We start from the raw sequence: 10,610 nt of genomic DNA, 5'->3' as shown, positions 1-10,610 counted from the left end.
AGGAAGGAAGGAAGGAAGGAAGGAAGGAAGGAAGGAAGGAAGGAAGGAAGGAAGGAAGGAAGGAAGGAAGGAAGGAAGGAGAGTGAAGAGTCTGATGAGGAATGCCTTTCTGTTGTCCTTTTCAGACCCACAGCAATCTCCAAGGATGTCTGCCCAAACTAACCCTCCCCAACACTCCCACTCCCACTCCCACCCCCCCAATAAACCTATGTCCTCCCAACCGAGCGGCTGCCTGCCCGACTGCACCCTGGAGAATGCCATGAAGATCATCGTGGACACGTATCATATGTACGCTCCTAGAGAGGGCCTGGATGACGACCTGAGCCTGCGGGACTTGACCGAGTTTCTCAAGTGCCAGGCCCCGACCTTCCTTGAAGCTTGCGTAAGTGAAGCTGGGGGATTGGAGGAATTTTTTTTGTACGTGCGCGGGTACCAACTCCGGGAATTGTCCTGACTGGAACACCTGACAGGGCCTTAGACTGAATCAGCTCCTTTAATTTAATTTAATATGCAAATTTGCATTCCCCCCCCCCAAATAAAAATGTGTGTGTTCGTGTCTTGCGGCTCTCAGACACCTGGCCTCTCAGACACGTCAAGCACGTTTGGCCACCCCTGCTCCGAAGCAACCCTTTTCTCCGGGGGAACCGATCTCAGTAGTCTGGAGACCAGCTGGAGTTCTAAGAGGTCCCCGGTCCCCACGTGAAGGTTGGCAACGTTATCTGTGAGGAGAGGCTGAACTGATCGAGGATTTTGAGTTCTGGGGGGGAAAAGATCACCGGGTGGGGGATAGGGTTGCCAAATTGTTTTTACCTGGCGGTGGGGGGCTCCCGTTCGGCGTCTTGAGCGCGCATGCGTGCGCCGCATGCACGCGCCGCATGCACGTCACCCGGATGTGATGTCATGACGCCGGGCACGCTGGGGGCGGGGCCACAGACATTTGAGGGGAAAACATAGAGTTTTCCCCTCAAATGGCTGTGGCCCCGCCCCCAGCATGCCCGGCGTCATGACATCACATCCGGGTGACGTGGACACCGGGGTGGGGTTTCCCCCAGGGCCCGATTCCGTGGGGGCAGAAATTGGTCCTCCAAAGCGGGGGGAAATCCGCCCCCCGGGGGGATTTGGCAGCCCTAGTGGGGGACATGGTGATGTGGATTGTGGAGGCCCTGGTTCCTGAGCTCCCTTTTAAAAGACACTGAAAACCAGGGGTCATTTCGTAGAAAAAGAGGTGCAGGAGCTCATTCGCATAACTCATTAGCATAACTTATTTGCATATGCCACACCCCCTGACATCACCGGAAGTGTGTCAGAAGGCAACACCCACTGCAGCTTACCTGGCTGCTTCTTGCTCCTTGTGGCCCGGGGCTGCTGGGAGCAGGAGGCGGGGCTTGTTGCATGTGCCCGCCCCCCTGGGTTCTTTACTGCCGGAGCTCTGCTCCTGTGCGCTCCTGCAGGAAACGACCCCTGCTGAAAACAATTTCCATCATTTTGTGGCACCAAATTTGCATGGAATGGATAGGGCACTACTTTGGGGTTGTTTCCCCCCCCCCCTGATGGTGATGTCGATTATGGAGGCACTGGCTACTGAGAAAATTATTCTTCTGTCATGACAGTAGAACATCTGGGGGGAGGTCACCCCAGCTGATCGACAATTTAAGTCAGGGAAACACAACCCCCCCCACCAAAGTAGTGCCCCATCCATTCCATGCACATTTGGTGCCACAGAATGGTGGAAATTGTTTCCAATATCTTTAAAAGGGAGCTAGACAAAATTCATGGTGGAGGATCAATCTCTTACCGTTGAGAGCGAAATGAAACCTCCAGGTTCAGAGGCAGCATACCTCTGAACACAAGCTGCCTTAAGGACGTAACAGAAGCCAATGTTGGATCAGGCCAATGGCCCATCCAGTCCAACACTCTGTCACACACTGGCCAAAAACACCAGGTGCCATCAGGAAGTCCAGCAGTGGGGCCAGGACACAAGAAGCCCTCCCACTGTTTCTGCACCCCCCAAGCATCAAGAATACAGAGCATCAATTGCCCCAGATCGAGAGTTCCTATCTATACCTTGTGGCTCATAGCCTCTGATGGACCTCTGCTCCATATGCTTATCTAATTCCCTCTTGAAGCTGTCCATGCTTGTAGCTGCCACCACCTCTTGTGGCAGTGAATTCCAAGTGTTCATCACTTTTTGGGTGAAGAAGGACTTCCTTTTATCTGTTCTAACCCGGCTGCTCAGCCTTGCTTGGAGGATGCTAAGAAGCAGTGGGTTGGGACCTTGGGTTGGATCCAGCGGGCCTATCTTATGATCTGGAGGAGAAGGGACATGATTGCCTCACCAAGAGGAAGGCTCCTGCTCTCGCTTGTTCCCTCCCGCCCTGTCTTCCAAGGATCGTTCGGCTGAGAGATTACTTGGAAACCGTAGCGTCTCACTGGGGAGCTCCTCTTGGTGGTTGCATTTAGGATGGAGTAAGAGAAGGTGGAGGCGGCAGAGGTGGGAGGAAGAGAAACCAGCTAGCAGCTGTCTCGCAGGACTCTCTGTTCTCTGGTTCCCCTGTTTGTGCCAAGGTGGTGAGATTCTGACAGTCCTGCACAGAGCAAAATTGGGGCGATAAAGAGTGCTTTGGTATCTCTTCCTCCTCTTTAAGAGCAACCAGGTTATAAATGTTTATTTTATTTATTTATTTATTTAGTTAGTTATCTAATTAAACATGGATTGCCCACCCTGCTGGTCAGGCTCTGGGCGATTTACGATGCCATAAACAATTAAAAACACAATTGATCTATAATCAGGGCTATTTTGGGGCAGGAACGCACAGGGACGGAGTTCCGGCTGGCTCCCAAGTTGGCCACACCCGGCAGGAACTCATTAGCATAATAGGCCACACCCAACAGCAGAAACTCACTAGGACTGGCTACATTAGGGGTGTGTGGCCTAACATGCAAAGGAGTTCCTGCTACAAAAAAAGGCCCAGGGTTTTGACAACAAACAAGGTAAACAGAATAAGAAGCAAAAGGTGGGTGTGGCTGGATGACCACACTTCTGGTAACACGGGGGCGCGGCCTAATGTGCTAATGAGCTGTGCTGTCAGGGGTGTGGCCCAATATGCTAATGAGTCCCTGCTGTTGGGTATGGCCTATTATGCTAATGAGTTCCTGCTGGGCTTTCTCTACGAAAAAAGCCCTGTCTATAATGAAAATCACAAATAATAAACACGAAATTAGAACCAATCAGGATGGCGATAAATAGTCCTCCGTCGCCGGCTATCCCGCACGGCTATCCCGCTATAAACACAGACCAGAATTCAGCACGGAATGAGCTGGCCTGCAGTCCCCAGGACCAAAAACGGGGGCAGGGGCTTAAGAATTGGCGTCGATGTCATCACGAGGTCACTTCCAGGTCAGGAAGGGGAAGTGACATCATAGCGTTCCCAATGCTGATTCCCCTTCTGATTTTTGATCGTCGCGGTGGGCAACCTGGCAGCCCCATTTGCAGGTCAGACGGTACCCAAGAACATCGGCGCTCACAGTTAGCATGCTTCAACCACGTAGGGTTGCCAACCTCCAGGCGGTGGCTGGAGATCTCCTGGGACTACAACAGAGTCCCAGGTCTCAGAAAACAGCTCCCCCTCAAGAAAATTGCCACATCGGAAGACGCACTCTACGGCATTATGCCCTTTTGAACTCCCGCCCCAAACCCCACCCCCCTCAGGCTCCACCCCCCAAATCTCCAGGTATTTCCCAAACTGGAGCTGGCAACTCCCCCCCCCCGGGGCTTTGGCCAATCGACTTATTTTGTTCTCCCTCCCCTCCTTGCAGAACCGAGGCAACCCAAGCTACCTCCCGTGGCTCTTCAAGCAGTGCGATGTCGACAACAACAAGAAGCTGACCTTTGAGGAGTTCATCAAGGTGTTCTGTCTCCTGGCGGACGACGCCCATCGCATCAGTCACAGAGAGGACAGATGTGGTCCCGACAGGGACTGAGCGTCCTTCCAGATGCAGTTGGAAGATGGAGGCCTTCACATTTCCAGCATTTCCGTAGCTTCTTCCTCGAGGCGTGGCTTTCTCCAGCAATACCAAGTCTACTAACATGCTGACTTGATGGAAATAAACTCTTACACCCTTGCTGCCTCGTCCGTGTCCATTGCTTCCTCGTTTTTGTCCCGGGGACTCTTTGGGGGAGGAGCCACAGCGATGGGTCTCTGCCAGGGTATGGCAAGGCATTTAGCTGCAGCCTGGCCGGTGGCGCGGGGGGGGGGGGGAAGACACCTGGCAACTCTAGGTTGTAGAGACAAGTGGGGCAGGTAGTCTCCATAGGGGAAGTGGGGAGGAAGGGGGGGGGAGTTTGATTCTTGTAGCCAATGCTCCCTCTACGCTGTGGAGTCTTGTGAGCAAAAATCCTACTTTGTGAGCCACTGGCATGAAAGTTGTGAGCGAGCGATTGGGCTGCTGCCTAAATTAGTTTGCTCTGGAGCCCATCCTTCCCAAGCTAAGGCAAAAACATGTGTGAGCCGGAGGCTAAAAAAACTGTGAGCTGGCTCACACTAACTCGGCTTAGAGGGAACACTGTTTGTATTCAGGGCTTTATTTATTTTTTTTTGGGGGGGGGAAGAGGTGGCAGAACTCCCAAGAAGGAAATGAAGTTTTGAATCTGTAGACTGAAAACTCATGAACTTTTAAACATTAAAATAAATGGTTAAAGTGGTTCCAGAACTCCGTTCCTGTGCGCTCCCCCAAGAAGAAAAGCCCTGCTTGTAGCTTTGTTATGGGGAGGGGCATTTCTTTTTCCAAATTCACTTTTTTTCAATACAGCCATTGATTCCTCTTGTTTTGTTATGGGGAGGGGCATTTCTTTTTCCAAATTCACTTTTTTTCAATACAGCCATTGATTCATCTTGTTTTCTCTTTTGGAAGAGGAATTTCTCCTTTGTTTCTATTCATAGAGAAACCAGGGGCCCCTTTTGTACACCCTGGGGACCATGATTGGGTGGAAAGGCGGCACTAAAAGTTTAAATTTAAAAAAAAAATTTAAAACCTGTCAGCCCCTGTAGTTGTTTTGTGCTATACACCACAGGGTGGTGCTCGAACAGCAGGAGAAGAGATTGGATTTATACCCCGCCCTTCACTGGCCAAAGGTGTCTCAGAGCTGCTTACACACTCCTTTCCCTTCCCCTCCCCACAACAGACACCCTGTGAGGCTGGTGGGGCTGAGAGAGCTCTGGCAGAAACGGCTCTTTTTTCAAGAACAGCTCTTATCAGAACTATGGTTTGCCCAAGGTCATCCAGCAGGTGCGAGGGGAGGAGTGGGGAATCAAACCCGGTTCTCCCAGATTAGAATCCGTGCTAGAAGAAGAAGAAGAAGAAGAAGAAGAAGAAGAAGAAGAAGAAGAAGAAGAAGAAGAGATTGGATTTACACCCCGCCCTTCACTACCCAAAGGTGTCTCAGAGCGGCTTACAGACTCCTTTCCCTCCCCCTCCCCACAACAGACACCCCGTGAGCAATGTTCCCTCTAAGCTGTGGAGTCTTGTGAGCAAAAATTCTACTTTGTGAGCTGCTGGCATTAAAGTTGTGAGCGAGCAATTTGGCTGCTGCATAGATTAGTTTGCACTGGAGCCATCCTTCCTGAGCCGAGACAAAAATCTGTGAGCCGGAGGCTAAAAAACCGTGAGCTAGCTCACACTAACTCAGCTTAGAGGGAACACTGCCTGTGAGGTAGGTGGGGCTGAGAGAGCTCTGACAGAAACTGCTTTTTTTTCAAGAACAGCTCTTATCAGAAATTTGGCTTGCCCAAGTTCATCCAGCAGGTGCAAGTGGAGGAGTGGGGAATCAAACCGGGTTCTCCCAGATTAGGGTCATGATTAGAGCAGGAAGGAAAAGAAGGTATGGGGAAGACATGGCTGACCTGTGAACATCTGCAGGCCCGCCTCTCCTGCCCCGCCCCTCCTTGAATTTCTCTTTGATCAAAATGGAATTGATTGGAAACTGACTCCAAATTAATGAAAGGAGGAAATGAAATGAACTGCTGGAGATGCCGGATAACGAGGAATGAAGAGAATTTCTCTTAACCGCGGTAGAGTCTCAAGCCCAAGGAACCAGGCAGGAGAGAGTTGTAGGATCAAGCAAGCAAAGCCAGCTGGCCAAGAGGGAGATGAGGAACTAGCACCCACATGCCAAGGGTTTTGCCACACAGATCTAGACTGCAGATAGAACTATGGTCAGAGGGGATTTTAACCCCCTTGTCCCCCCCCCGTTTCTCCTGGGATTGTGATGTGGCCACTGCTGCAGCTACAAGACAACTCATCGCCTTTCCCCGTGGGGCATTCCGCTGTGGCTGACACAGGGGTGGTCACGGACAATGTACCCTCTAAGCTGTGGAGTCTTGTGAGCAAAAGTTCTACTTTGTGAGCTACTGGCATTAAAGTTGTGAGCGAGCGATTTGGCTACTGCATAAATTAGTTTGCTCTGGAGCCATCCTTCCTGAGCGAAGACAAAAGTGTGTGAGCCGGAGGCTAAAAACCTGTGAGCTAGCTCACACTGACTCAGCTTAGAGGGAACACTGGTCACGGAGTGCCATGGTGAATGAGCAAGAGGTGAGATGGTCCAGCAAAGCTCCCGGGATCTGGACTCTCAGCCAAGCCCTGGGGACCCTGTTTTGGGAAGCTAGGTTGGCCATCTTTTTCTTGTGGGGGAGGAGTTTTCTAGTGGGTTGCCAGCTCCAGGTTGGGAAATTCCTGGAGATTTGGGGATGAAGTCTGGGGAAGCAGGTTTTGGGAAGGGAAGGGGAGGGACCCCAGATGATGCTGTCCAGTGTTCCCTCTCAGCTGAGTTAGTGTGAGCCAGCTCACAGTTTCTTAGCCTCCGGCTCACCCATTTTTGCCTTCGCTCAGGAAGGGACGGCTCCAGAACAAACTAACTTAGGCAGCAGCCCAATTGTTCGCCCACAACTTTAATGCCAGTGGCTCACAAAGTAGAATTTTTGCTCACAAGACCCAACAGCTTAGAGGGAACATTGAGACCATTGGTCCATCAAAGTCAGTACTGTCTACTCAGGCTGGTCTCAAGTAGAGGTCTTTCACGTCACCTGCTAGCTGATCCTTTCCACTGGAGATGCCAGGGATTGAACCTGGGACCTTATGCATGCCGAGCAGATGCTCTCCCACTGAGCCAGAGAGCCAGTTTGGTGTAGTGGTTAAGTGCGCAGACTGTAATCTGGGAGAACTGGGTTTGATTCCCTGCTCTTCCACTTGCACCTGCTGGATGACCTTGGGCAAACCGTAGTTCTGGCACAACTGTCCTTGAAAAAGAGCAGTTTCTGTCAGAGCTCTCTCAGCCCCACCTGCCTCCCAGGGTGTCTGTTGTGGGGAGGGGAAGGGAAAGTAGATTGTAAGCCGCTCTGAGACTCCCTTGAGTAGTGAAGGGCGGGCTATAAATCCAATCTCTTTCCTTTTTCTTCTTCACCTTCCAAAGCAGCTATTTTCTCCAGGAGGAGTGATATCTGTAGACTGGAGATAGGGTTGCCAACTCTGAGTTCAGAAATTCCTGGATATTTGGGGAGGGGGCCTGGGAAAGGCAGGGTATGAGGAGGGGCGGGACCTCGGCAGGGTGTAATGCCATAGAGTCTGCCCTCCAAAGCAGCCATTTGCTCCTGGGGAACTGATCTCTCTGGTTTGGAGATCAGTTGTATTTCTAGGAGATCTCCGGGGGCCCCACCTGGCAATTGAAGTAACCTGAGCTGCAGTGTTAGGAGGAGAGTCTAGTAACAAATAAATATACACTGCAAAAACCTTTTAACAAACGAATGTGTTCTAATTAAGTTCATCATTTAGTAAAGTACATAGTGTATCATTATTTCATCCTAATCAGGTATAAATATTCATTATATTCAATAAGCAATAACATTCAGTACATACAGATTGATAACTACCACACAATTTTGCATCAGTGTTTTAAAAGTCAAGCCCCAACAGGAGTTTCTAGAAGGTGGCAGAGGTATACTTGCCTCTGAAAGCTAGGCAGTGAGGTATCTTGTGCAATAAGCAATTGAATGATCTGTCATCTCTGATTTTGTTTAATCCCCTTACAAAGCCACCTAAGCTGATGGGTGTCATCATATTCTACGGCAATTTCTCTGCGAAATAATGTTTGAAATCATTGCTGGCTAATTCAGGAACGTGAAAGAAAAAAGGAAAATGGGGAACAGATACCAAAAAGACGAGTAGTCACACAATCAAAGTGTTCACTGGACAATATTTGTACCCCTTTGAAAAAGTCATTTTTAGCTGGAACCTGAAGTTACCTTATGCTGAATCAGATTCTTGGTCTATCCATGGTCATTATTGCCTGCTTAGAGTTGCAGCAACTCTCCGGGGTCTCAGACAGAGGTCTTTCATATTGCCTGACACCTGGTCCTTTTAACTTGTTACCATGGGTGCTTCTGTTTGCATTTCTGTGTTGTGTTGATGCTGCCTGTGTGGGTTTCATGCCTGTATATCTGTGCACTGGGGATTCAGGGATTGTTGCTGTTTGTGTAGCTTTGCCTTGCATCGCATGCTTGCCTAGGAATAGACAAGACCTGTGCTGCCTGCTGCTTCTGCAGACCATGTGCTTCCCTGGAATTCATCCCATGATGCATCGGGATAGAGGAGACCCAGCGCCATTACACCCTAACTCGGACCCTTGGAAAACAACAGCGAACCCCACCATTGCTAATCTGTGGGAAACCACGTAACTCTCCCTGCTATCTGGTTTGGCATCAAAAGACAATACTGTTTATGACTCTGGGCCAGCAACATCTCTGCAAGTCAAAGGTTGCCAATGGAAACGGAGGTTCACACCTCACCACATGGCCCCCGCTTTGATGTAGGATAGAATATCTGCATATTGCCCCCTTCCCCTTCATTAGGACGTCACCCAGTCTGTGACCTATAGGGTTAGCAAGGGGACGGAGTTTCAGGAATAGATTGCCCTAAGACCAAACCCCGAAACAGAGGGCTTAAAAAGAGAAACACAGCCATTGTTTCTCTCTCTTGCTCTGCTCTCTTGCTCTCTCTCTGCCCTCTGCTCTCTGCCCCGCTCCCTCTTCCCCTGGTCAACCCCCCCTCTTCCCTCTTCCCCTGGTCAACCCCCCCCTCTCCTACCTTGCAGCTTAAGTGCTGTGGGTGAGTCTTACTGTGTTCTCTGGAATCCGGACCAGGGAACCCGCACGTGGCTTGGCTAGTCAAGCTCGTGTGCTTTTACAGTTCACCCGCTGATCCTTAACCTGCCCCCTATTCCGCTACGAGGAGATTTCTTCTCAGCTGGACCTCAGATAAGTATGACCGTTATACCTGTAAAGTCATCCCCCTTATTTGTTGCTTTTGTTATTTTCCATGCTTTGATTGTTTCTATATTCTATTGTAACTAAGGAGCTTGTGCGAATCTTGTATGTATCTGTTTTTGTATGTCTGAAGAAACTGCTTTAGTAAAAGGCAACATTTATTCATCAACCTAGTGTGTTGTCTGACTTCCTGAAATAGCGAGCATTCGAAGGCCAATCTGACCTCTGGATACATGGGACTAGAACTCACGCAAAAGTCCGCGGCTGTAATTTAGTCCATTTGGGCTCCTGGAACCATCCTTAGAGGAGTTCGGGTAACAAACTGGAGATATCGGGGAGTGAACTTGGGACCTTCTGCCTGCAAAGCAGATGCTCTACCACTGAGCCACAGCCACTTCTGCAGCTCTCCTATTGCCTGGTGGTTTAAACAAAATGCTGGGGATTGAACCTGGGACCTGGGACCTTCAGCATGCCAGGCAGATGCTCTTCCACTGAGCCACAGCTCTTTTCCAACCGGAGAACATCCACTATAGCCTTAGAAATAACTGATGAAGGCCAATTCTGCATCTAGCATTTGCTCTGCTGTTTTACCAAACCCACATTGGAACAGAAATCCCCCTCTGCATTGCATGCCACTTTCACTTTCTTCGATTGTCGGATTTTATGGTAGTCTCCACACTGCATGTCAGTTTCACTTCCTTTGAGCTCTTGGTTTTATGGTACTCTCTGTATAGATTTATGGCCGTTTTATGGCTGTTCCGGATGACTCTGCAGTTAGTACAGCATTGGCCCAACGTATTTGAATGTGGATTTGAGCCGCCTCTTTTTCTCTTTTCCAGTGTGGTTTTGGTAAAACAACGGTGCAAATGCTAGATGCAGAATGGGCCGAACACAAAACAAGGAAGAGAAATTCTGCCAATATCGTATATTCTAATAGCCAACAGAGGGCGCTGTGCGGATACTTAGTCCGAGGAAAAAGAAGCTCGCTCTGCCTCAGAAGCTGCTCCTATTTGCTCAGTACACTTCCTGTATTTGCACAAAAATGCAAAAACTAAGAAAATCGCTCCAGGGATGGCTGAATTCCCCCCAAAACCTTTTGAAATGGGCTCTGCAGGGATCTGCTTCAGACACCAACTGTGTGAGAGAGGTTAGAACGTTCAGGGCGGGGGGTGAAGAGTCTTCTAACCGGCTCTGTGAGTCAAAGGGTGTGGGGGAAGGGCCCTTTTCCAGGCCTCCTTTGGCTTTTCAGGGAGGGAGGGAGCCTTGGGGCCTGGCCTGGGGAGTCCCTAGAGGTTT

At 50.0% G+C, this 10,610-nt stretch overlaps 1 protein-coding gene across 1 annotated transcript in view; it reads left to right on the top strand.

The window, feature by feature from the left end:
- LOC107112909 (protein S100-A8-like) overlaps positions 1–4,123 on the top strand; it is an 8,126-nt gene extending 4,003 nt beyond the window's left edge. The window contains exons 2-3 of the mRNA XM_015414117.1: positions 126–382; positions 3,817–4,123. Coding sequence (XP_015269603.1) covers positions 146–382; positions 3,817–3,981 — 402 coding nt within the window. The 5' untranslated portion in view covers positions 126–145 and the 3' untranslated portion in view covers positions 3,982–4,123. The remainder of the gene's footprint in view (positions 1–125; positions 383–3,816) is intronic.
- The last annotated feature ends 6,487 nt before the right edge of the window (positions 4,124–10,610 follow it).

The sequence above is a fragment of the Gekko japonicus genome, unplaced genomic scaffold, assembly GCF_001447785.1.
Source record: "Gekko japonicus isolate JY-2015 unplaced genomic scaffold, Gekko_japonicus_V1.1 scaffold4013, whole genome shotgun sequence".
NCBI lineage: Eukaryota > Metazoa > Chordata > Lepidosauria > Squamata > Gekkonidae > Gekko > Gekko japonicus.
Note: the sequence above shows the minus strand (reverse complement) of the source record. Positions and strands in the feature narration are given on the sequence as shown.